The sequence below is a fragment of the Pelophylax lessonae genome, assembly GCF_965119305.1.
Source record: "Pelophylax lessonae genome assembly, chromosome: 11".
In the NCBI taxonomy this organism is placed as follows: Eukaryota; Metazoa; Chordata; class Amphibia; order Anura; family Ranidae; genus Pelophylax; species Pelophylax lessonae.
Genome location: NC_138778.1, coordinates 92,841,582 through 92,869,263, shown reverse-complemented (window position 1 = coordinate 92,869,263; position 27,682 = coordinate 92,841,582). Strand labels below are relative to the sequence as shown.

At 45.7% G+C, this 27,682-nt stretch overlaps 1 protein-coding gene across 1 annotated transcript in view; it reads left to right on the top strand.

Moving 5' to 3' along the window:
- The first annotated feature begins 2,966 nt into the window (after positions 1–2,966).
- Positions 2,967–27,682, top strand: part of VAT1 (vesicle amine transport 1) — a 108,119-nt gene continuing 83,403 nt past the window's right edge. Inside the window, exon 1 of the mRNA XM_082271498.1 lies at positions 2,967–3,475. Within this exon, the coding sequence (XP_082127624.1) occupies positions 3,044–3,475 (432 nt within the window). The 5' untranslated portion in view covers positions 2,967–3,043. The remainder of the gene's footprint in view (positions 3,476–27,682) is intronic.

The following is a 27,682-nucleotide window of genomic DNA, read 5'->3' as shown; positions in this document are numbered from 1 at the left end:
CAGGGAGCGATCGCGGGTGCCTGGCGGCAATCGGAGCCACTGGCCCTGTGCATTGGAGTCCCCACTGCCGAGTGGGGGTGGGGGCGCACTCAATCCCTAGCTGCAGGTGCGTGACGGACATTGGGCTACGTCGGTTCGCATAGGAGGGCCAGCCTGCCGCAGTATATCTGCGGTGGGCGGTACTTAAAGCAGGGTTCCACCCAAAAGTGGAACTTCCACTCATTTGCTTCCTCCCTCCCTCCGGTGCCACATTTGGCATCTTTCAGGGGGGAGGGGGGAACTGGTACCTGCTTTTGACAGGTACCCTTCCCAACTTCCGGGAGACGGTGCCGCGGCGCTGTCCCTCAGAAGTTTGGCTCCCTCCTCCTTCCCCCGCTGCCAAGCCAATCCGAATGTGCAGCGCACTTCAGGCATGCGCATTAGGGACCCGCCCGTGAATCTGTAAGGCTTCACTGCCGGGTTCCCTTACTGGCAATCAGGGAAGACATCAGGGGGGGACAGCCCATACACCAGTAGGGGGCCCAGGCGTACCGAGGGGCCTGGCCGCCCAGGCCCCCACCAACGAGACCAAGTTGTTGCTGCTGTAGTAACTAGCAATTGCTAAAGAAATGCAGCTGCAGAGTTAGCCGATGCAGCTGAAGGAATGGCTCTTTGCTGGATTGGGATGTCTCTTTGTTGAATATTTGAGGCCGTCTCTTTACTGGATTGAGATGTCTCTTTGCTGAGTATAAGAGTTTGTCTCTTTACTGGATTGGGATGTGTCTTTTCTGAATATATATGAGGCTGTCTCTTTACTGGATTGGGATGTCCCTTTGCTGAATATATGAGGCCGTCTCTTTACTGGATTGAGATGTTTCTTTGCTGAATATAAGAGTTTGTCTCTTTACTGGATTGGGATGTGTCTTTTCTGAATATATATGAGGCTGTCTCTTTATTGGATTGGGATGCCACTTTGCTGAATATATAAGGCTATTTCTTTGTTTGGATTGGGATGTCACTTTGCTGAATTTATGAGGCCGTCTCTTTACTGTATCGGGATGTCTCTTTGTTGAATATATGGGGATGTCTCTATGCTGGATTGGATTTATTTTCATGTAATAGGTTGTAAGAGTGTTAAAATAGAAGTGGGTGCACTGAAGGACTCGTGGAATGGCCAGTGGGAAGATTTGGTGGGCCGATCAGAGGGCGGGCCCTGCGGAATGTTGGTGGTCAGGCCCAGAGGGGCCCAGGCCTAAAGCTGTGTGAGGGGCCCCAACATTTCTGATGGCTGCTCTGCCGGCAATGGCGGTGACAGCACCCGACGGCCGATGGAAACATTGGCTGCGGTGCCGACATCGCTGGACTCCAGGACAGGTAAGTGTCCTAATATTAAATATATTTTAATTTTTGGAGGGGGTGGAGGAGAAGGCGGAACTCCGCTTTAACCACTTTACCACCGGAGGATTTTGCTGTCTTACGTCTGGGCCACTTTTTGCGTTTCGGCACTGTGCGACTTTAGTCGAATCGCAAAAAGTGGCCCAAACGTAAGACAGCAAAATCCTCCGGTGGTAAAGTGGTTAAAGCGGAGTTCCGCCTTCCCCTCCACCCCCTCCAAAAATTAAAATATATTTAATATTAGGACACTTACCTGTCCTGGAGTCCAGCGATGTCGGCACCGCAGCCAATGTGGAGGGGAAGGCGGAACTCCGCTTTAACCACTTTACCACCGGAGGATTTTGCTGTCTTACGTCCAGGCCACTTTTTGCGATTCAGCATTGTGCGACTTTAACTGACAATTGCGCGGTCATGCAATGCCGTACCCAAACTAAATTTACGTCCTTTTTTTCCCACAAATAGAGCTTTCTTTTGGTGGTATTTGATCACCTGTGCGATTTTTACTTTTTGTGCTATAAACAAAAAAAGAGCGTAAATTTTTAAAAAATAACAATATTTTTCAAATTTTTTTATATGAAATTCCTCCCCAAAAAATGTAAAAATCAAAATTTTTTTACATTTTTGGCCAATTTGTTTTCTGCTACATATTTTTGGTAAAAAAAAAAAAATCACAATAAGCGTATTTTGATTGGTTTGTGCAAAAGTTATTGCGTTTACTAACTAAGGGAAAGATTTCTGTCATTTTTGGTGGGTTTTTTTTTTAACGAGTAATGGCGGCGATCTGCGATTTTTTTTGCGGGACTGCAACATTGCGGCGGACAGATCGGACCCTTGACTGACATTTTTGACACTTTTGGGGGTACCAGTGACATTTCTACAGTAATCAGTGCTATAAATATGCACTGTTACTGTAAAAATGACACTGGCAGGGAAGGGGTTAATTTTTATTGGAGAGGGAGGGGTTAATGTATGCCTGGTGCTTACTGACGTGTGTGGGGGGAGGTAACTGTGTGACACAGGGACAGATCACATGTTCAGCTATGCTGAACCCTGCAATCTGTCACTGCCTGTCACTTCGGAGATCCGCCCCCTTTGTTTACACAAGCAGGCGGATTTCCACACTAGATCCCCAACGATTGGGGAAGAGCGGCGGCGATCGCCGCCGCTCCTCCCCTGGCCCGACTCCCGCTGTGACTGAATACAGCGGGAGCACGCCTCCGGCGCCCAAGAAAGGGGAGTGTCTACGTCGCCAGACGATAACGAACCACTTTGCCGCAGTAGAGCTCTAGTGAGCAGTGGCAAAGTGGTTAAATCTTGAAAGCGCTGATGACTTGGAATAAACTCTTCATTGTCATATATTAGGTTGTAGAAGTGTTAGATATAAGTGGGGGACTTTGGTCCCTGGGGAATGTTAGTGGTCAGGCCTGGGGGGGGGGGGGGGCAGGCCTAAAGTTATATTATCGGCTCCCACATTTGTGCTGGCTGCCCTGCCTGTAGCCAGCCAATGAGTGTGGCGGGCTCTTTAAGCGGGCGGTATAAAGGCAGTGAGCGGGCCCCGCCCCTCCTTGTCTCAGCTGAGAGCTCGGTCACTCCCCACCTTTGGCTCAGTGTGCGCTGTCTGTCTGTCTGTCTCTGAGGTAACACAGCGAACCCCATTTTTCTGTCAGCCATGTCTGCCGGTGAAGAAGCGGCCCCCGCCCAGACCCCTAAGCCGGAGGAGCAGCCACCTCAGGAGGAGAGCCAGGCCGCTGAGCCCCCTAAAGAAGAGCCGGCGGAGGAGCAGAAGCCAGCCGAGGAGGCGGCTGTGGCGGCGGAGAGTGGGGAAGCGGCGGCGGCTCCTCAGCAGCCTGAAGTGACTTACAAGTCTCTGGTGCTGAGCGGACACGGCGGCTATGATAAGGTGAAGCTACAGAACAAGAAGGGCACCCCCAAACCTAAAGCCGGGGAGGTGCTGATCCGAGTCCGAGCTTGTGGACTCAACTTCGCCGACTTAATGGCCAGACAAGGAGTGTACGATCGCCTGCCGTCCCTCCCCGTCTCCCTGGGAATGGAATGTTCCGGTACCGTGGAGGAGCTGGGAGAAGGAGTCACCGACAGACAGGTCAGTCCTATCTCTCAGCATGGATGGGTGTGACCCAAATCACATCACCTGCACTCATACTGATCAATGGCTCCTCAGCAGCAGGATCTGATACAACCTGTATATCTGATACACCCCCTCGTGTCCTCTATTAATTACTAATCAGCCGATGTATTGATATTAACACGTCTATCAATTTGATAGATGTGTTAATAGCCGATTAGCGGTAATAGTACTTCGGGCTGATTCTATCACTTGCACACGAGGGGGCGCTGTTGCATTCCTCCCTATAATGTCTATCATATGGATGGGCTGTGGCTGGCTGTCAGTGTTGGCTGATGCTTCTCTTATTGACTCTACTGCAGCCATTCTCAACCAGGGTTCCTCCAGAGGTTGCTGGGGAACTCTAAATGACCTCCCACTGGATGGTGCCTGCAGGTTCCATGGCCAACACTTAGCAGAGATACCAATCATCTTTTTAGCTGTCTAAAGGTGGCATTCTGACCACTATAAAGGGACATTCATCCAACTGGCCAATGTAAAGGCCATTTTCCTTTTCTCCTCCCCCCCCCCCCCCAATAAATTTGGTTTTAGCAAGGGCTAAGACCTCAAGGGTTGATGATGGCCGCTCTCATTCATCCAACTGGCCAATGTAAGGCCATTTTCCTACTCTTCCCCCCCCCCCCCCCCAATACATTTGGTTTTGGCAAGGGTTCCCTAAGACCTGAATAGTAAATGGGGTTGCTAATGGCTGCTCTAGTTCTGTTAGTCCCCCTGAATGGAGGTTGGGGATAGGGAAATGGTTCATTAGTTCCTGATTAGTTATCAGATGTGTAGCACAGATCAGATCTTTGCCTGATGGCTAAGGGCTCTTTCACACAGGCGGACCGTTCAGATCTGCCTGTTTTTTTTTGGCTGATCTGAACGGTCCCCCCATGCATTCCTATGGGGCAGCGGAGACATGTCCACTGACATCCGATCCGTCAAATCTGGACGGATGGAAACCCTATTTTCTATCCGTCCAGCGGATCAGATGAGAACAGATCGACGGTCCGTTCCCATCTGATTTCCCCCATAGAGATGCATGGGGATGTGACAGCTGTGTCTCCACACACAGCGCGGAGACACAGCTGTCCTCCTTCTCAGCGGGGGATCGGCGGCTCGATCCCCCGCTGAGAAAAACGTCAGTTTTGACGGACATAATGTGTGAAAGAGCCCTAAGACTACGTTCACAGCAGTGGTTAGGGCTGGTGTGCGTTGTAGCAGCAGTGTGTACAGCAATAATCTCCTCCAGGTAAGTGTTGGCTGCGCAGAACGCGGTGAATAGCTGCATGTGCCGGTGACCACCGGCCGCACCTACTGGCTAAAAGCCTCAAACCGCTGCTACAGTTTGCACTGGCTGTAATCGCTGATGTGCACATAGCCTAGTTTATCACCAAATGTTACAATAAACTGTTACCCAAGCAATCTATGTATCCAATCAGGCTCCTGTACTCCCTGTTTTTGGTAGATTTAAAAGACTTCACAGATTGTAAGAACTTTGGACCAAATTCACAAGACCCGAACACCAGAATGAGGATTGTTTATCTTTTTAGTGCTGCTTATTTCTGTCCAATCAGATGTAAAAATCCTATCTGTGTGAATGGAGCCTATTGTCTCTGCTGTGTATTCACACCATGTAACATCTTAGTGGTGTAATTGGACCCTTGTTTTTATATAGAGGTTTCAGGTGCATGTGTCTGACTTAACATTTCTGTTTATACATTAGATGGTTGTAATGTCAATTTACAATCCTTCTATATAGAGCTGTAAGTGTTGTGCAGAAATAATTGTGATCCATGTTTCCCCCTGTAATTGGTTGCTCAGACAATATTGTGATCTATGGGCACCTCCTGTGTAGGGAGAAGGGCTGTATATATACAAGATGCAGCAGCTTCTAGCAGACAATCAGTGAGCTTTGTCTTATACCGGAGTGTAGAAAACCCTGACCACTCACCAATGTCCAGGATTTCTTCAGTCCTGTGATTTCTAGAATTGTAGTAAGACTTGTTATCTTTTGTGGTGTGTAATGCTCTGTCATGGCATTCTGGTTGTAGATCATGTATGGGTGAGATGGGTGTGGCGGTCAGTAGCACAGATTCTGAAGCTCTTTAATTCTCTAGCTGTGAAAGTATTTTGTGGTCTTTGGGTTTCATTATGTACCAATTACCCTCACATCAATAAAACGAACAGTTATTCTCACCACAACAAAGACTTTATTTGTGCTTCTAGAAGAATCTTATTGCTGGTATGGCTTTAACCACACCCCATTGGACCATAATAGGGGCCTTTATTGAGGTTTCCAGTTCAGTGTGTAATTTTATACGAATGCATAAATGCCTATAGGTTGTTGCCTTCTACCCTGAGAACCATAAATTAGGAGTACTTTGTAAGGCTTTGTTTCAGGTGGCCGTTAACACCCATTTGTGCGCAGGCTTCGTCTGTTATTGCGCCTGTATCCACCCCGAGCTGTGCGCAGGTGACTATAGAGGTGGAATTGGTGTAGTGGCTTCAGACACAGCCGCATGTTAACATTTGCATTTGAATGCAGGCAGTGTTCAAATCAGTGCATCAATCCCCATAGGCTGCCTGTGTGCAGCTTTAGGCAAATTCATGTGTAATAACTAGCTGCCTGTATGCCAAATGGGTGTCAATGCCCATCTGTGGCCTAAATGCTAAAAGCAATTTTCCATTCTAGATGCCAAAGGGAAGTAAGCGTTGGGAGTAAAACCTTTTACCTGTTGGCTTAATGCTTTGTCTCATAGTGCAGTGCTGATGCTTTGAAAACAAACCATGGACAGAATTTTGATTGTTGCATGCATAAGAGCTGAACGTTTTAGCCTTTCTGTGCAACTTGTTTTTAAAAGATGCATTTTTAAGATTAGACCTTCCTGTGATACTTTTTTATCTTCTGTTTTTAACCACTTTACCCCCAGCCCTATTTCGGACACTTTTTGTTCACAAGTTAAAACCAGTATTTTTTCCTAGAAAACTACTTAGAACCCCCAAACATTATATATATTTTTTTAGCAAAGACTCTGGAGAATAAAATGTCGGTCATTGCAAAATTTTTTGTCACGCGGTATTTGCGCAGCGGTCTTTAAAACGCCATTTTTTTGGAAAAAATTTGAAAAATCACATTTCACTAATTTTAAAAAATACTAAACAGTAAAGTTAGCCCATTTTTTTTGTATATTGTGAAAGAACATGTCACGCCGAGTAAATAGATACCAAACATGTTACGGTTTAAAATTGCGCCCCCCCGTGGGATAGCGACAAACTACGGTCAATAGAGATCTCAATCTGCGACGCTTTAAATTTATTTAACGGTTACCAGTTTTGAGTTAGAGTGTAGCTCTTTTTTTTAAATTATTGCTCACGCTCTGGCGATCGCGGCGATACCTCACATGTGTGGTTTGAACAGCGATTTCATTTGCGGCTCGACTTGCGTATACGTTTTTTTTTGTGCGCGAGCTAATGGGGGCGGCAAAATTTTTTTTTTTTTTTTTCCTATTTATTTTTTCTTTTTTTTTAACTATTACAGGTTTTTAAAAAAAAAAAAAAAAAAAAAATCTGATCACTTTTATTGCTGTCACAAGCAATGTAAACATCCCTTGTGACAGCAATATGTGTGACAGGTACACTTTATGGAGGGATCGAGGGTCTAAAAGACCCTAGACCCCTCCACTACACTTCCCTGTATGCAAAACGCCAAAAACGGCATTTTTGCATACAGCCGTTTTTTAAATCTGCCGCCTTTTGCGGCACAGTAACCCGGATGTGACGTCATGGACGCCGCCTCCGGGTTACGTCATCGGAGACCCGATCGATGCCGTTTCCGGCATTCATCGGGGCTCCCGGTGGGACGAGAGCCCCGAGCAAAGCCGCGGGAGGGGGGGGGACGTCCCCTCCCGCCCCCCCGGGTAACGATCGAGCGGCTCCCGAGCCGCATCGATCGTTACCGACGGAAAGCCGACCGCCGGCTTCAAACAACGGTACCGGGATGATGCCTCTAGCTAGAGGCATCATCCCGGTATAACCACTCAGTCAGCCGACGTAGATCTACGTGGCTGGTCGTTAAGTGGTTAAGGTTTGATTGAAAAGCTATGTGTAAAACCATTTTGACACATATAGTGATCTCCATATTGCTGCATTTTTGTTAAAGCTGAACTCTATACATAACTTTTTTTTTTTTTTTTTTTTTTCTGCCTAATCAGGAGTAAGGACCTAGTCCCTTGCTGGGTTTTCTGGTCCTGGCCATTTCTTTTTAAATGGGGAATTTTTTTCCCTCTGTTCCTGTGAATCTACAATCAATTGACAAACTGGGCGATGGACTGGATAATCTAGATCCAGAGGGTCCTCCCTGGGTGCGGTTGAGGTGGCTGTTGCCACATGCTCTTAAGGGGGGCTGGTTGGAGTGTCTGCTGACCAGGTTTTTCCTGGTGCGCAATGGGGGGTTAAGCAGGGTTTCCTGCCACCCTGGGGGTTGGTGACTGGGGCAGGGATGTCCTCTGGGCTCCCTGCAGCAGTGGTTGTGCTGGGGGAGAAGATAGTTTAGCATCTGCGGGTATGCGCCTCACACGGGCAGATCGGCCAAAAATTAGGCTGCAGCTTTGCGGCCTACTAGTTGGGAAACTACGTGAGGTGGCCCCTGTGAGGGTGGCTGATTCCACTGCCTCCCGTTTGGGCATCAGCTCTCCCCTTCGCTGCCCCTGGTTGGTCGGCTCCACTGGGGCTTGCATCCAAGCAGCTGGGCACCTGCAAATTTAGGCTGCGGCCTACTAGGCCATGTGGTCAGCTCCCTTGGAAGGGGTGGTGCTTCATTTTTTTTGACAGCCTTGCCACCATTGTGTGGGGCTTCTGCCCCCTTTTAGTGATGCGAGATCAGGGTACCCTTCCTCTGCGTCACAGCTGGCGGCCCCCTTTTTTAAGGGGGCTATTTCTCATGCCCTTTTTGTGGGATCCACTAGACGGTCCATTTGTGGGCCCTTGGTCGACATCCCATTTAGCTAGTTTGCTGCCTCCCCTGTTTTTGTGTTTTACGGGTGAGCTTGGTATATAGAGACCCTACTGGGTCTGCGTCCATGCACCCTGAGTGCTCAGATAGTGAGGATAATTTGTCTGCTCCTCTAGCCATGCATAAAAATGCTCTGGTGGATGCACCGTTTGTGTTAGTGCGTGACACTTTAAAAATGGAGGTTGCAGCTGATGCTGCGTCGGGAGGCGACAGTCCCTTATGGCACCCATAGGCCCTCAAAAGCGTTGGGTGTTTCCTTTTCGGCTTAGTTTGACAACATTGTCACAAAATAGTGGGGTTGTCCAAAATGCAGTGGTTACTAAGCGCTTTTTGCTTGCGGTGTCCTTATGAGGATTAACTGCATTTAAAGGTGGACGGTCCCACCTGTAGTGAACTTGCTTGTTTAGGGAGTTTCCTTGGATGACATAATTAAGGGTCTCACGGGGAAGAGAACTCCTCTACTTCCTCCGTGTGCAGGGTGTCTGAACTGGCGGCGTTATCCTGTCCACCTTATTGTTGATTCACAAGAAAAAGGTAGTGTTTTGCCCCTGTCTATTCCTTCCTAAGGTGGCCTCTTACTGTCATTTGAATGAAGACGTGTTGCCTTCACTGTGTCCCAGGCTAAACATCCGAAGGAAAATGGCTTTGATGTGGTCCGGGCAATTAGGGTGAACCTGGCAGCTACGGAGTCTTTTAGGAAGCCAGACTCTGCTCACGGATGGACCTCACAAAGGGTTCTTTTGCGACCATTTCCAGATGGATTAGACAGACGGTGGTTCAGGCCTGTTCAATCAGGAGTCGTTCCTCCTTTCCCTGTCAAGGAGCACTCTATTAAGGGCACTTAGTGTCTCCTGGGCTTCCGTCAAGCGTCAGTGACTCGGGTTTGCAAGGCAGCCACCTGGTCGTCGGTGAACCCTTTTTGTTTTTACAAAATTTTTACAAAATGTTTCTAAAGTGGCTGCAAAAGTTTTGCTGGATGCTGCTTTTCAGTTATGATTGAGCTCCTTGTTACTTGGTTGGCTATGGTTAGCCTTGGGATTCACCGCCCCCCCCCCCACCCCTCATGTTTTGACACTGCTTTGGGATTTCCTAGTGGTTAAGATTATTAGGAGGGGTGTCTGTCAATGAACGAAAGAGAAGAATGGGACCTTAAGAGTATCCCTTGGCTGGATGGACCTATTATGCCAAGTGTTGGAAGTTTGTCACATCACCACCCTACCTGAGCTTGAGAACGCCTTGCGTACATTGGGGAAAAATGGGATTTATGACTTAATGTAAAATCCATTTCCCTGATTTTCATTGGACACGGCACCCACCCCTCTGTGGAGTTGGCTTTCTTCTGACACGGCTTGTAACAAAACTTAGTGTCTATAGCTGAGAGTGAGTGTATACCCCCTGGGTCTCATCATAGGTGTAGTAAAGCTTTTTCCTGCCTAGTGTCCTACTCCTGTAGGGGGCGGTATAACCCAATGGTTATGAATCAGGAGGTGTCTGTCAATGAATATCAAATTAATTTTATGGTCAAACTAATTCTTTTCCAATGTATGTAAGGCGTTCTCAAGATTAGGTTGGTGATGTGACAAACTTCCAACACTTGACATAATTTCATCCAGCCAATTGATACTTAAGTCCCCATTCACACCTGAGCATTTTGTGGCTTGAAGCTCTGCTACAAAATGCTAGAAGAGAGCAAAACCAAGGATTCGCTATGAAGCTCAAACTTCAGGAGTTTTTTTTTTTTTTTTTTTATAGAAACGTGCATTTTGTAATGACTTTCTGACCCAGGATGAATAACTTGTCAACAACTGATGAAACATGCTTTTTATCTATTGACTAATAATAAAAAAAAAAACAAAAACCCAAGAGCAAAAACACACAACGTGCATGAAAACGCACCAAAATCGCTCATAAACACACAAAGATGTTATGCTCAGATGTGAATGCAGCCTAATGGCTTTGGGTTTTATTTACATGGTGAAGTTCACTTTTAGTAAAAGCTGTATTAGGTTACCAGGTACTGACTAGGCAGCATGCTTATCCTTTGACCAGTTAAATCTCCCTTTCCTGAGCTGACTTATGTCATTCATGTTTGTTCTAGAGTGAGAATTCCACAAGCATCAAAATGGTGTCTATAGCCAGCATTCATATATTCACCCGTTTGTAAGCGATTTAGTTTTGTCCACAGAAGTACTACTTTCCTGTTTATTCCAAGTCCACCACAGGAACACCCTTTTGTGTGTTGTACACTAGTACACTTGGGCATCAGTAACACGAAAGCAAGCTACTCACTAGGGGGGAACCTCTGGGTGAGTCTAGGATGGAAAAGGACCTGGGGGTCCTCGTGGACAACAGGCTTGGCAGTGGCATGCAATGCCAAGCGGCTGCAAGCAAAGCCAACAGAATACTGGGATGTATAAAAAAGGGGATTCACTCCAGAAATAGATTATTCTCCCGCTCTACAAGACTCTGGTCTGGCCACATCTGGAGTATTCTGTCCAGTTCTGGGCACCGGTCCTCAGGAAGGATGTGCTGGAACTGGAGAAAGTCCAGAGAAGGGCAACAAAAATAATTAGGGGAATGGAGGACATCGGCTATGAGGAAAGACTGCAAGCACTGAACTTATTCTCTCTGGAGAAGAGACGATTGAGGAGGAATATATCAATGTACAAATACTGTACTGGTGATGACCCTAGCATAAGGAACAAACTTTTTAGGAAAAGGGAATACAATAAGACACGTGGCCACTCACTAAGGCTCCATGTACACGGGACGCTGGAAATGGCCGTTTAGGAGCAGTTGGGCGTTTTTTTTCGGAAGCCCCTTAAACCCATCTACATTTTATCTTATCTGTCCATGTACACCAGGTCATTTAGTCATTTGCAGGCAGTTGCGTTCAGGGACTGTTTTTAGAACGCAATTTGCGTTCGAACGTGTGTTTCCCGGCATTTCAAACGCCCAAACGCGATGACCCGCGTTTAGCGTTCGCGTTTTCCATTTTAAAGGGGAATAATTTTTTTGACCTCCTAGGAACGCTGCTAAACGCGACCGAACGGACGTTTCAAACGTCCTAAAAATTCCAGCATTCAAAGGGACTTTTAACGTCCCGTTTACATGGAGCCTTAAACTAGAGGAAAAACGGTTTAACCTTAAATACGTAGGGGATTCTTCACTGTCAGAGCAGTGAGGATGTGGAATTTTCTTCCACAAGCAGTGGTATCAGCAGGGAGCATTGATAGTTTCAAAAAAACTATTAGATGGGCACCTTAAAGACCACAACATACAGGGGTATACAATGTACGGTTAACAGCAAACACCACACATCATAGGTTGAACTGGATGGACTGATGTCGTGTTTTTTTTTTTTTTTTTTTTTTTCCCCAACCTCCCCAAACTATGTATATGCCACTTTGAGCATTATGTAATCCCATAACTATCCTTAATCACTGAACACTGGGCCAATTCTGATACTTCTCTCATGTGAACATTTTTTTTTTTTTTTTTTTTTCTGCAAGAAAATCACTTGGAACGCCCGAGTAGATGGATGGATCTCACATTTTTTGTAAATATTTTCTTCTGACAACACTGAAGAATTTACTTTGCTACAATGTAAGTGTAGAGCTTGTATAACGGTGTACATTTGCTGTCCCCTCAAACTAATTCAACTCGCAGCCATTAATGTCTAAACCGCTGGCAACAAAAGTGAGTACACCCCTAAGTGAATGTCCAAATTGGGGCCCAATTAGCCATTTTCCCTCCCCAGGGTCATGTGGCTTGTTAGTGATGTAGGTTTCAGGTGTGATAAGGGAGCAGCAGGTATGTTAAATTTGGTGTCATCACTCTCATACTGGTCACAGGATGTTCAACATGGCACCTCACGGCAAGAACTCTGAGGATCTGAAAAAAAGAATTGTTGCTCTACATAAAGATGGCCTAGGCCACTAATGGCAAACCTTGGCACTCCAGATGTTTTGGAACTACATTTCCCATGATGCTAATGCACTCTGCAGTGTAGTGGAGCATCATGGGAAATGGAGTTCCAAAACATCTGGGGTGCCAAGGTTCACCATCACTGGCCTAGGCTAGAAGATTGCCCAAGACCCTGAAAATGAGCTGCAGCATGGTGGCCAAGACAATACAGTGGTTTACCAGGACAGGTTCCACTCAGAACAGGCCTCGTCATGGTCTACCACAGAAGTTGAGTGCACATGCTTGGAATCATATCCAGAGGTTGTCTTTGGGAAATAGATGTATGAGTGCTGCCAGCATTGCTGCAGTGGTTGAAGGGGTGAGGGCTCAGCCTGTCAGTGCTCAGACCATACGCCGCACACTGCATTAAATTGGTCTGCATGGCTGTCATCCCAGAAGGAAGCCTCTTAAGAGAATGCCCAAGAAAGATTGCAAACATTTTTGTTGAAGACAAGCAGACTAAGGCCATGGATTACTGGAACCATGTCCTGTGGTCTGATGAGACCAAATTAACCTAGTTTGGTTTATATGGTGTCAAGTGTGTGTGGTGGCAACCAGGTGACAACAAAGACAATTGTGTTGCCTAGGTCAAGCATTGTGGTGGGATTGTCATGGTCTGGGGCTGCATGAGTGCTGCCGACAATGGGGAGCTACAGTTCATTGAGGGAACCATGAATGCCAACATGTGCTGTTACTGCAGCAGAGCATTAATCCCCCCCCCCCCTCTCCTTCGGAGACTGGGTTGCAGGGCAGTATTCCAACATAACCCCTAACACACTTCCAAGATGGCCATTGCCTTGCTAAAGAAGCTAAGGGTAAAGGTGATGGACTGGCCAAGCATTTCTCCAGACCTAAACCCAACTGTGGGGCATCCTCAAAGTGGAGAAGTGCAAGGTCTCTAGCATCCACCAGCTCCGTGATGTCATCGTGGAAGAGGACTCCAGTGGCAACCTGTGAAGCTCTGGCTAAGGCCATGCTGAAAAATGGTGGCCACACAATATTAACACTTTGGGCCCAATTTGGGCATTCTCACTTAGGGGTGTACTCACTTTTGTTGCCAGCGGTTTAGACATTAATGGTTGTATGTTAGTTATTTTGAGGGGACAGCAAATTTACACTGAGTCAGTTCACACTGAGGCGACATGACTCTGTCCTACTTCGGGGCGACTTGTGCATTGCCATGCACCACGACTTCGGAGCGACTTGTATGGATTTCACATAATGGAAGTCAATGCAAGTTGCTCCGAAGTAGTACAGGACCCTTTTTCTCTAAGTCGGAGCGACTTGTGTCACTCCTATTAGAACGGGTCCTGTAGCGGTCAATGGACTGCGAGGGAGCACGACTTGTCAGGCTGACAAGTCGCGCTAGTGTGGACCGGCTCTTATACAAGCTGTACACTCACTACTTTACATTGTAGCAAAGTGTCATTCCTTCAGTGTTGTCACATGAAAAGATATATTTACAAAAGTGTGTGAACTTTTTTTTGCAGAGGCCCTAGAGCAGGGATATGCAAACTGTGGCCCTCCAGCTGTTGCAAAACTACAAGTCCCATCATGCCTCTGTGTGTAATGCTTGTGGCTGTCAGAATCTTGGTATGCCTCATGGGACTTGAGGTTCTGCAACATCTGGAGGGCCACAGTTTGCATATCCCTGCCCTAAAGGATACAATTTCTGAGTTGCAATTTTTTTGATGCACAGTGGTTCAACTTTTTAATGTATAAAAGCCAATGTAATAGCCAGTTTGGTAAAATATAAAAGATGTTTCACTGATTAAATACAAGGGCACCTCAAATTGGAATATGATCAAAATTTAATTTTGATTTCAGTAATTTAATTTTTTTACGACACCATTGGCAGCCAATTAAACTGAAAGTGACATTGCTTCTGGATTACATGATCTGAGCCGGATCCGGCTTGGTTCAGGACTCCAACCAGGAGTTGTTGGATTCCACTGGGATAAGTCGAGCAGCTGCTGAGCCCCATCGGTACAACCACTTCATACTGACGTACAGGTACATTGGTTTGTGGGAAGTGGTTACCTCTGGGAACATGTTGCAGCTCTCCCAGCCTGCTGCTTCTAGTGACAGTCATGGTTTAACCATCCCCCCAATTGTTGCAGGTGTGACATTAGATCTATATCAAATGGAAAAAGCTTAATGCGGTATTAAACCCAAAACCTGCATTGTGGTCCCCCCCCCCCGTCTTGTTCTCACCTGGTGATCTGGCCAGTAACACCTGTTGGTGTTCCACACTCTGGATGAATGAGCACAGGGGGCACAGCAGAATTGTCAGTCTAGGCTGTAGTGGGAGAGGAGCATTGAATAAACTAGCAGATTTCAATATACTAACAAATTGAAGCCAAGCTCTTAGTGTGTGATCTGTTAGAAGCTGATCATTCTACGCACCCCTGTCAGTGCTAAATGGTTTCTCATCCCTGTAAACTGATCTGAATGTGTGCATTGAAAACACTTGGTAAGCTGCAATAGGTTTGCTTTCAGGTTTAATCCAGCCTTTGTAATGAAGCATTTTATTTGCCACCTCACTAAGGTTAAGCATTTTCACACAATCTGGCCACAATACGTTTGTATGAATGTGTAAATTGTAGTGTTTTGAATTTGTCAAAGGAAACCACATGGCTGAGTTTTGCATGCTCAAAGCCTGAGTGTTAGGCCTTCTACAAAGCACTTCATAGCAGCAAAGTTTAACCAAATGCATTTGTGTGGCTTTTTAAAGGGGGGGGTACAAAGATACCTTTATGGGAAATAAGTCCAGCAGCTTAGAGTTGTGCAGAGGTTTCACTGTTAGAATGCTTGAACGCTTTTATGACTGAAGTTGTATAGCTTCTGGCTACCCTGGTAAAATTTGCTGCACTTGCCACTTTCATGTTCTGCTGCTGGCAGTAGATTGCCCTGCCATTGGGCTTTGTTTCAGCACTATATACAGGGCTGGCACCTGAGCTCTACAAATGACTGTAGGGGTACTACAGCTGTGCATGGTACTGCACTCTCCACTTGGCTTCTGATGTGCTAGAGCCTACTATTAAACCTAAAAGCAAACCGTTGTTGCCACAACAATTTTAGATGCTCTCGTTTTTGTTGGGTGGGGTGGGTTGCGCTTTTCATTTGATCCAGTCAGTAAGTCTTGTTGTTTTCCTGAACAAGCTTTACTGCCAATATTTTAGTGAGACGACCCATTTACCACTGACAGGAGTGCCCACAATGCTCCAGGGTGTCTGCTTTAGAAACATTATGTTGGCTTAAGCAATCTTAGGCTTAAAATAAACTTGGGCCTCGTTCACACCTTGTGCAGACATCAGTTTTTTTTTTTTTTTTTCAGCACACGTTCTGCTAGGGCACATGACCTTTTTTTTTTTTTTTTTTTGCCCTGTTCACACCACAACACTGTTATTGCGTGCAGAATTATTTATCTGTGCAGGAATATGCCAACGTGTGTCTATAGTTTTCTCAATTCGTCTTCCAAGGCAGCATCTGAGAAATGGGGCTCCTCCCACCTGGAAACCCGAAACAATGTCCACCATTATAAAGTTTGCACATGCCTGCCTTGTGTTTTCCTCTGGACCAACAGGATCAGCACACCTCCAGTCCCTGTGCTAGTTGCAAGGGACTCATTGGCTGGTCGTCTTCAGTTGCCTGAGTGGGTCAGGCGACTCATGCCAGGGCCTCCGGGAACCCACACAGGTGATCCCTTCTGCCTATGGATTTGCCCCAGCTGACAAGGTATCTTGGGATGCCCCCCTAAGTCCCCCTCTGGCATTGGGGTACAGCAGCATTTCCAATGGTGTCTGCGGGCAGCCATCCACCCCCCCCCCTCTGCTCTCCCTGCTGACTCTTCCTGTATACAGAATGCCATTTGTTTACATATCTGAAAATTCAGTGCAACGCACATACAGCACACCGTCCATACATGTTAGATGGCAGAACTTGTGAATGTGTGGGGAGCAATGCCTCATGGGAAATGTAGTCCTGGGCAAGAGAAGGAACAAAGTGATTCTAAAGGCAGAGGTTTTTTTTTACCTTGCTATAGGGACACTCTATACAGTACTATACTCTGCTGCTTCCTATAGGGGCACTTTGAAGGCAGGAGGGGCAAGAAGTGCCATGGGCGGGTGCGAGAAGGAGAATCAGTGCTGCTCTGTGCAAACCTGTTACACAGAGCGGGTAAGGATGACCAATTTTTGTTAAAAAAAATAAATAAATCCAACATTTACAATCACTTTAAGGGCTCTGTGCAGGGAAGATCCGCCTCTGAACCCAGGGAAGGTGGAGGCTGATAGACTGGAGGTGATATAAGGCATTACAAATACATTAAAAGTAAACGTTTACAAGTATTGTGCATTATATTTAAGATTATTATATCTATGAAAAAAGCCTCAAGTACTATGTTTTCCCCCCTCCTCCCCCCTCCACCCTTCATATAGCTTCGTGTGGCTCCCAGTTAAAATATCCTGCATATCCGACTTCTGGTGCATATTTATTATATACATACATGTGATACAAGATACAATACTGTCACTGTTTCACAGTAGAAATTATTCTAGCAGTGATTATCTGTTTTGTACTATAAAGGGCTATTTTTAACCCCATCATGACAGGTGATTAAAAAAGCATGCTGCTACTAAACGTCTTTTGCTGCCCATACATGTATTGGATTTTTGGACAAGAATATTTGCATGATAATTTTCCAAAAAATATTAGCGTATTAGTTGAAAGGACGAGTGTTTGAAAAATCCACTTGCTTTTAACATTCAATTTTAAAATGAAAAGAACGTCTGAGCAAAAAAACCCATCCACTATTTGAAGGTTCATTTGATCAAGAAGATTTCTATTCTGCTCCTTCAAATTTTCCTGTCACTGTGGTTGAGACTGAACACTGAATGGACCCCACTAATGGTTAGGAAATCGGATGAATGTTCTCAAAATTTTCTAAAGAAAAATTAGTTTGTGTGGCCAGCATAAGGCCTCTTTCACACGGTCCGCCTCCGTAGGTGGATGACAGCTCCGTCTCCGCTTGCAGAGCGGAGAGGGAGGTGTCTCAGCCCCCACTGCCCTCTATGGGGGATCGGATGAGAGCGGACTGCCTGTCCGCTCTCATCGATCACTGAACGGATGGAAAAATAGGGTTTCCATCCGTCCAGATTTCACGGACAGGATCGGATACGGATGGCAGCTGACGTCCGCTGCCCCATAGAGCTGCATGGAGGATCCGATCAGATCCGCCTAAAAAACTGACAGGCGGATCTGATCGGATCGCCCGTGTGAAAGGGCCCTTAGTGACATCAGGCGCAGGGAGCTTTTTATAAAGCTACCTGCCTATTACAAGGGAGAGGCATGAATATTTTAGAACAATCTGGTCTGAAAATTTAGCAAAACGGGTTTTTAGGGCTTTTTCAAATTTTTTTAAAATCTGAGTCTGACATTTACCATATGTAAATCTCTAATGCACAGATCTGTCACAGAGTGGATTAAATATCCAAATATATAGTTAGATTTATATTTGCTACTGCATATAAATGATCAAGAATATTAACTAAATTATGCACCAACCCTTTTTTTTTTTTTTTGAGGTTTTTTTTTGAGGTTTTATCGATAAAATATCGTATTAATCAAAACAATCGGCCAACTAATTGATTATGAAAATAATTAATTGCAGCCCTAGACTGCAACCAAAGAAACCTAGGATATTCCCTGTACATCAATCCTTAAGACATCCTAAAGAAGGAATGGGAAGAACCCGAGAGGGGGTTGTTCATCCATCAGCAATAAAACACAGGTACCCGTTTAGGAGATTTCTTTGCATGCAGCCAGTGACATCACTGGCGGCATGCGCTCTTAAGGAACGGCTGCCTGTGCCATTCTTTCAGAGCCCTTTGCTGTGAACGGCGGCTCTTGCACGCATGTGTCAGTGGTGAGTGGGTGGTGCTATGGGGGGCTTTGTTCAAAGGGAAGTATTTTTGCATATGCATACTAGCCCATTATGTGTTTGTCTTACAGGTTTTTATTTTTTGGGATGTTTTATAACCTCTCTAATGAATGACAAAAATAGATTTTTGTACAGAACTTGTTTCTTGGCATTTAAGGGGTACTGGCCCCACTCTATTTGCTAAATTCCTCCTGAAGGCGGTGTTGTAAATTTTCATCGGACCCGTGAAAATTCCGGACCGTCGTCACTTCCGGTGACGCTACGTCACCACCACAGCTGTTGCGAGCCCCGGTGCGCATGCGCACAAGACATTTTCCAGGTCCGATGAAATTTTAAGACTTTGCTAACAGCTGACTGAGAGGAGGAGGGGGGGCTGAGGTAGGACGACAACACCGCCACGGGAAAAATTTATAACGCGCCGCATCATCGAGCAAGGAACATGTTACAGAGCTGACTTAGAGGGGTTCTCTATTAACTAATTCTCCATTCGTTTCCATAGAGAATGCGGAATTCACTCCTATGTGAGGGCGGAAGTCTATGGACCTCAGGCGGAGGTATGTGTCAGTAAGGGCGGAAGTATCGGGAGAACAGGCTCTATGTGAGGGCGAAAGTCTAGGGACCTCAGGCGGTTGTCTAAAAAAAAAATATATATATATATATATATATATATATATATATATATATATATATATATATATATATATATATATATATATATATATATATATATATATAAAAAATTTAGACCTAAGCCCGTTAAATTAACGGGCGCTAGAACATATGGCTGACTGAGCGGCTCTCGCTTATCTCTCTTTTTTTTTTTCTTTTTTTTTTTTTTTCTCTTTTTTTTTTTTCTAACGCGAGAGCCGCATGACATAGCCAGCTCTGCACATAGCGTCCCTGTTGCCCTAGCAACAGAGACACATGCAGAGCTGACCGAGCGGCTCTCGCGTGCGAGCGCATACCCGTGGCTTCAAGAGTTTTGGCCGGCCGCCCGAATGGGGTGTATGTAGAATATCTATTCTATATTAATATGCAAGTGTCTCTGCGTCCGTCCCTGTGTCAGTTGAATTGCGCTACTGCACATGTGCCCCATGGACAGCTGTTGGGACTGGGGGGGGCACCATGTTGGGGGCCCCAGAAGTAAGTCACACTGACCTGTGTAGGATGGGGAGCTCCTCGGTGTTGGGGGTTACCCCGATAATGATGCTCTTCAGGGAAGTTCCTCTAGCAGCTCTATCCAGATTCCCCCCGCGCCTGCCTCTTCTCCTGACCCATGACGGGGTGCTCCTGCCCGGCTCCAGCATGCGGGTGAGTGTAGACTCTCCGGCAGGGCCGGAGTGCGACTCATTTTTAGCCCTGGAGTCATGCCTTAGACCTGCCCACTTTAGTTCACGACTGACTATATTAAAATAATGTAATTAAAACCTCAGAATATAAGTATGCGGGGCTGCGCGCATGGTGCAGAGCAATGCGGGGCTGCGCGCATGGTGCAGAGCAATGCGGGGCTGCGCATGGTGCACGGGAATGCAGGGCTGCGCGCATGGTACAGGAGTACCATGCCTGCAGCGCTGCATCTCTTGTAGTATGCCTGCAGCCCCGCATAATGGCAGGCAGTGTAGCAGTGGAGGAGTCTCACTTACCTGTTCCTGACATGTGCTGGGGAGGAGGGGGGAGCTCCTTGGTGTCGGAGGCCGGGTGTTGGGGGTCACCCCCGATAATGGTGCGGTGTGAGGGCCGTTGTACTGCCAATAGTTTCAGTAGCCACCGTTCAGAATTAGTATGTGCTGGGGAGGCGGGAGGCGGAGTTCCGATCAGTGGCTTCGATTTTAGAAATGGCGCCAACACTTCATTGCGTATGCGCCGCCGCTCGGGTAAGCTCAAACGTTCGGCTATTCCCGGAAATGTGTACGGCTTTTACCAAGCAGCGGCACATGCGCAGTGACATGTTGGTGCCGGGTGGCGCCATTTTTAAAATCTAAGGCCACTGATCGGAACTCTGCCTCCCACCTCCCTTGCACATATTAACTCAGTTTCAGTAGCCACTGTTCGATCGGCAGTACAACGGCCCTCACACCGCACCATTATCGGGGGTGACCACCAACACCCGGCCTCCGACACCGAGGAGCTCCCCCTAGCCTACACAGGTCAGTGCCCGCCCCCAGACCCAACGGCTGTCCTGTGGCACATGCGCAGTAGCGCATTTCCACGGACACAGGGAATCTGGAATTTGTGGACGCAGGGACACTTGCCTTTTATTAATGTAGAAGATTCACTTCCTTCCCGCCTAGCTCGCAACATGTTCCTTACTCGATGATGCGGCGGTGTTGTAAATTTTCCGCGGCGGTGTTGTCGTCCTACCTCAGCCCCTCCTCCTCCTCCTCTGTCAGCTGTTAGCAAAGTCTTAAAGTCTCATCGGACCTGGAAAATGTCTTTTTCGCATGCGCACCAGGGCTTGCAACAGCTGTCGCTCCAGCTGGTGGTGACGTAGTATCACCGGATGCGACAAGGGTCTGGAATTTTCACGGGTCCGACTAAATTTTATAACACCGGCAGTAGAATGCTTTTCTTAACAGAAAAAACTGATCCTGTGTCCTAACTCCTACTTTGATTTTATGGTGTGTATACAAAATCCTGTTATACTGTGACTGCCCAGACGGCATCCTTCAGTTTCCTGCTTTCTCTCCTACACAGAATGCCTGCTGCTGTGATACCTCTGCACTGCCATTTCACATCTTACCCGTAGAACCGTGCCCATTCCCAAACACTTGCTAGTAGCATGAGCATATACACACTTGAGAAGATGGGGTGCTGAGTTCTCTTCAAATAAGGTTCTTAAAATGAGACAAGTTTTCCAACAAAATGTAATCCTTCAAAAGGAAGGCATCCTTCAGTTATACCTTTTTTGAACCTTCCCATCCATGTACAGTGTACAATTAATTGAGAGCCACAGGACTAGATATGCAGCTGATTAAGTCTGTTTAGGTTTGCCGGATTAAACATGAGATGAATATGTAATCTTCACAACGTGCCTCCTTGCAAAGGGGCTCACATGCACATATATTGCGCATTTGTTTACCAGTTTCTGAACTAAAAGTTTTGCTTTGGGGCAGACTTTTCCACCTTGAAGTGAAACCTAACTTAAAAATCTGCAAGCAGACTTTTCATTGCAAGAGAAGGCATGCCATGTTTAGTTTCCAAAATATTAGTAGTTTTTGATTAAATGAAACCTGTTTCACTAACCAATCTGACATCTGTGAATTCTCTTGCAATGCTAGCATCCAGGCTAGATTGGCAGCTCTCTGGCTTGTCTTGCCGTTGAGCAGATCCCACAAAGCATTCTTGAAGCAGTGAGAGGTGGCTGTGATGTGCTGCTCCACAATAGGGGCCTGTGTCTGATTCCTGTGGTGTCTGGATGAATAAAAGAATTTGAAGAATTGAGCAGCAGGGGAAGAGGAGGTGGAAACAGCCTTTCCTGCCTATCAGATAATGCTGGGCAGCAACGTTTTAACAAATTGCTGATTGCCAGATATTTCCACCTATTTAATAATGGGATCTTCACTGGAAGCTGTTGGCCATGTTTGTAAGGATGTCATGATCTAAACACAACAGAAGGAGATTTCCTTGAGTTAAGTGTACATGAGATCTCCACACCTAGGCTGTTTAACGTGTACCATAGTGCTGCAAAACAAGGCAAATTCTGTATAGGCTTAGCGGGTACCCTCTGAATCTAATGCCTCGTACATGTGCATTGATTATTGGCTGGGAATTTTCGGCCAACGTCCGATCGGCTGATTTTCGGCTTGTTAGTATGCTTTCGACAACCAACTCCCGACTTTTCGGCCGAATAAAATCTGGTGTGCAGGCTATAAAATTTTTGTTGGCCGTCAACACAACGGCTGATTTTCCGTCAGTACAGATTTCAGCAGACAAAAATCTGATGAGCAAGACTGGGCATGCTCAGAGAAGAAAAAACACACGGAAAGTAAACCAACACATGACATCACTTCTGAAAGTAGATTTTTGTTGGCCGAGAAAATTCGTGTGCAGTTTAGGCACATTCCAACCAACAAAACACCACTCTGGACAAAAGTCGGATGATCGGTTCGCCGATAATCGTTGCATGTGTACGAGGCTTTAGTGTATAGGATTAGCGGGTACCCTCTGATTTATAGTAGACGCCGATCTCCCTAACTTGCTGCTGGAGTTATAAGCATGCAAAAATTTTTTTTTTTTTTTTTTTTTTTAACTGAGAAATCTAAAAGCTACTAAGCATTTATTTATGCCACTAGTTGTGGTCAGTACAAAATCTGGTATTTCGGAGTATCAGATAACCAACAAATAGGCACTAGAACTGTGGCTTAATAAATCCTAACCTGTTACAAAGTCTCTATACAAGTAACAGATCTATATTCCATATTAGCGATGCCCATTTAGAGCCCAGACGGTGCCATAAAATCATTACTATTTGACAAATGGAGCCACTGTCCAATCAGGAGCTGGCAGGATTTTTAGAGCCAGCTGCAATAACACTGAGGGGAAAACTGGTGGGTTTTTTTCTTCTGCGATCACAATGTACCGGTTAGAAGTCAATTTGTTGCACATACTGTTATGTTAAATTGAGCTTTAAAAATGAAAGGTAGAAGCTAGATGTCATGTGGTGCTCCAGTTCTCATTAATTCTGCACAGGGCACCAAAACTGCAGGCTAGAATAGTCTTTGGTAAACTGCAGCTAACCTGCATGGAAACTGGGTACACTACATGGACGGAGAAGGGCATATAAATAACTTCCAGGTTTAAATCTTGAGACGTTGGTTGATTGTGCCAGTTCAAACTATAGCGATGTCCGACATTGCATGTGATTTGCACTACTCAGCAAATGGCATGCGATGTCTGTGCCATGCAGATTGTATGGTTGAATTGGCATTGCTTTCGGACCAAGTCGTGCAGAATCTTGATTGCGTGGGTGTTCACACCTATGCGATTCAAATCCTGTCTGCATTGACACGTTCGCACTGTGATATGCGAACTAATCTGGGGGTGTTAACTTTTTGTATTGACACTCCCAGCAGTCCGCATATGGCAGTGTGAACTGCTTGAACCAGCACAATATCTACTTTTAGTCAGTTTCTAGGAATGCAGCACACACTAAGCAGCATAAGCTTGCGTTTAACCACTTTACCACCGGAGGATTTTGCTGTCTTGCGTCCAGGCCACTTTTTTTGTGATTTGGCGCTGTGCGACTTTAACTGACAATTGCACGGTCATGCGATGCCATACCCAAACAAAATTTACGTCCTTTTTTCCCACAAACTGAGCTTTCTTTTGGTGGTATTTGATCCTGTGCGATTTTTACTTTTTGCGCTATAAACAGAGCGTAAATTTTGAAAAAAATGTTTTTCACTTGATTTCAAATATGAAATTCCCCCCAAGAAAATGTAAAAATCAACATTTTTTTAATTTTTGGCCACTTTGTTTTCTGCTACCTATGTTTGGTAAAAAAATATCACAATAAGCGTATTTTGATTGGTTTGCGCAAAAGTTATTGCGTTTACTAAGGGAAAGATTTCTGTTTTTTTTTTTTTTTCCGCGCGGACAGATCGGACCCTTGACTGACATTTTTGACACTTTTGGGGGTACCAGTGACATTACTGCAGTAATCAGTGCTATAAATATGCACTGTTACTGTAAAAATTACACTGGCAGGGAAGCGGTTAATTTTATTGGAGAGGGAGGGGTTAATGTATGCCTGGTGCTTACTAACGTGTGGGGGGAGGTGACTGAGTGACACAGGGACAGATCGCATGTTCAGCTATGCTGAACCCTGCAATCTGACCCTGCCTGTCACTTGGGAGATCCGCCTGCTTTGTTTACACAAGCGGGCGGATCTCCAGACTTGATTCCCCGACGATCGGGGAAGAGCGGCGGTGATCACTGCCGCTCCTCCTCTGGCCCGACTCCCGCTGTGACTGAAAACAGCAGGAGCGAGCCTCCGGCGGCGCGTGCGCCGCCCACAAGGGGAGGAGTCCAGCAACATAGGTCTGCGCTGGACCGGAACGAGCCACTTTGCCGCAGTACAGTCAACGTAACCGGTCGGCAAGTGGTTAAGCAGTCTCTGGTATGTTTACTCTTGTGATCCATAGACAAGTAAACCGTTCAGTGCACCTAAAATATCAACACCATAAAGTATAGGTAAACACAATGCAGCAAAACCACATTATAGATAAAATTGCCTAGAATGGATTTTTATTTTCAAATATTTAATACCTTTTTGGAGTATAACTGAAGGCAAAACCTTTGTTTTGAATAGAGCGAGGGAGATGAATTGGAACTCCTGTCAGCTTTTTTTGCTATCTGTGCCCCTTTAAGGGAGATTCACCCACTTTGTTCGGTTTACCATAATCCTTAAGAGTAAAAATCCCAAATTTTGGGTTGTCCCCAAAAGGAGAAATCTTCCAATGGGGACACTAGTTCTGGTTACCTAGGGGTCCCCAAGTAACTTAATTTGCAGGGATTTCTGCTCACTTCCTATTTGGCTATGAGACAGGAAGTGAGGAAAGTGAATCTCCCAATGGAACAAAGCAAAAATAAACTTTGCAGAGGCCATCATCCTCCCTTTTTTCTATTTAAAATGAAAGTTTTGCCTATAGTACCACTTTAAGATTTGGTCACGGTGACTGCACAGCCTTATTTCGCACCTTTCCTCAGTGGAAAGCAGGCAGTGGCAGACATCCTAAATGGAAGGCTCTGGGTGGGAGATGCTGTTGTCCAGAAAGGGCTGCATTGTAGGCAGCGGGACACTGAATTGACTACAGGAGATGCAGGACACTGCATGTGTAGCGTCCAGTATCTCCAAAGAGCTGCACAGTAAGGCCTCATTCATAGGGACATGCTGCTTTTACAAGCATACAGCATTTTTATTCATCTTAATGTCTGCCTATGTGGCCATGCACATTAGGCATATAGATCCAGATTTAGAAGTGTAAACTGAGTGTAAAATGTGTTCCAATGGCTAGACTAAGTTAATAATCTAGCCAGTAGAATGCTTTTACGCTTACGCCAAACATGTGTACATGTACACCATTAGTGGCATTTTTTTCTGCCAAAAGTGGAGTATGTAACATGCTCCAGTATCTGCAGCTCTGCTCCCACAACCACATACTTTTCCTGTGAATGAATACCTAGAAGTACTGCCAGCTATTGTGGCTGATGCCTTGTTCTCAATGAGCTATGAGGGCACTGATGAACACTCTAGGTGGTTCATTGAGGTTCCTGCTGTTAACTGCCAGTGGTGACTCTAGTGTGTGTGTGTGTGTGTGTGTGTGTGTGTCCTAATTTTCCCCACTATATCATACCACTGAAACTAAAGTATGTATGTATATTGTCAGCCACCAATTGTGCAAGTTCTCCCACTTAAATGATGAAAGGCCTGCCATTTTCATCATGGGTATACTTGAACTATGAGACAGAATGGGGGAAAAGAATCCAGGAATCCTTGTAGGATTTCTAATGAATTGGTTAATTCCTCAGTAAAATAAGTATTGGTCCCCTACAAACAAGCAAGATTTCTGCCTCTCACAGACCTGTAACTTAAGAGCTGGTTCACGCTATTACGACTTGCCAGGTGACTTGGGCAGCCTGGCAAGTCACGCACCATCAGGTCCATTTAGTACAGGACCCGTTCTTATAGGGGCGACAAGTCGCTCCGACTTAGAAAAAGGGTCCTATACTACTTCGGGGCGACCTGGAGGCGACTTGCATTGACTTCAATTATAAGTCCGTGCAAGTTGCGCCGGTCACGGTGCACGTGACTTCACAGGTTGCCCCCGAAGTTGGAGCGACCTAATGTGAATGGGGTCTAAGACAACAGTCGCACTCCAAAATCCACTATAGCCAAGACCAAAGAGCTGTCGAAGGACACCAGAAACAAAATTGTAGACATGCACCAGGCTGGGAAGACTGAATCTGCAATAGGCAAGCAGCTTGATGTGAAGAAATCAACAGTGGGAGCCATTATTAGAAAACGGAAGACATAAAAACCACTGATCTCCCTTGATCTGGGGCTCCATGCAAGACCTCACCCCGTGGGGTCAAAATGATCACAAGAACTGTGAGCAAAAATCCCAGAACCACATGGGGGGACCTAGTGAATGACCTGCAGAGAGCTGGGACCAAAGTAACAAAGGCTACCATCAGTAACGCACTACGCCGCAAGGGACTCAAACCCTGCAGTGCCAGACTTGTCCCCCTGCTTAAGCCAGTACATGTCTGGGCCCATCTGAAGTTTGCTAGAGAGCATTTGAATGGTCCAGAAGAGGATTGGGAGAATTGTCATATGGTCAGAAACTAAAGTAGAACTTTTTGGTTAAAAACAACTCCTGTGTTTGAAGGAAGAATGCTGAGTTGCATCCAAAGAACACCATACCTACTGTGAAGCATGGTGGTGGAAACCATGTTTTTTGCAAAGGGTCCAGGGCGACTGATCCGTGCAAAGAAAAGAATGAATGGGGCCATGCATCCTGAGATTGAGTGAAAACCTCCCATCAAGGGCATTGAATATGAAATGTGGCTGGGTCTCAGTATGACCATGATCCCAAACACACCGCCTGGGCAACGGAGTGGCTTCGTAAGAAGCATTTCATGGTCCTGGAGTGGCCTAGCCAGTCTCCAGTTCTACACCCGGTAGAAAACCTTTGGAGGGAGTTGAAAGTCTGTTGCCCAGCGACAGCCCCAAAACATCACTGCTCTAGAGATCTGCATAGAGGAATGGGCCAAAATACCAGCAACAGTGTGTGACAACGTTTGACCTCTGCCATTGCCAACAAAGGGTATATAACAAAGTATTGAGATGAACTTTTGTTATTGACCAAATACTTATTTTCCACCATAATTTGCAAACAAATTCTTTAAATCAGACAATGATTTTTCTGAATTTTTTTTTTCTCATTGTTTAAAGTATACCTATGATGAAAATTACGGGCCTCATCTTTTAAGTGGGAGAACTTGCACAATTGGTGGCTGACTAAATACTTTTTTGCCCAACTGTACATATATAATATGCATGCATATGAGAGATATAGATATAGATACATTATACAGGCGATAGTAATGCCGTATGCAATGATGCCTTTTTATTGTACTAACAAATGACACCTAAAAAGACAAGCTTTTAAGAGGTTTTTCCTTTTTATTCCTTGGGTATTGCTTCAGACCTGAGAAACTCTTTAACGCTTTTTTCTTTAAAGCAATTTCAGCAAACCCAGTA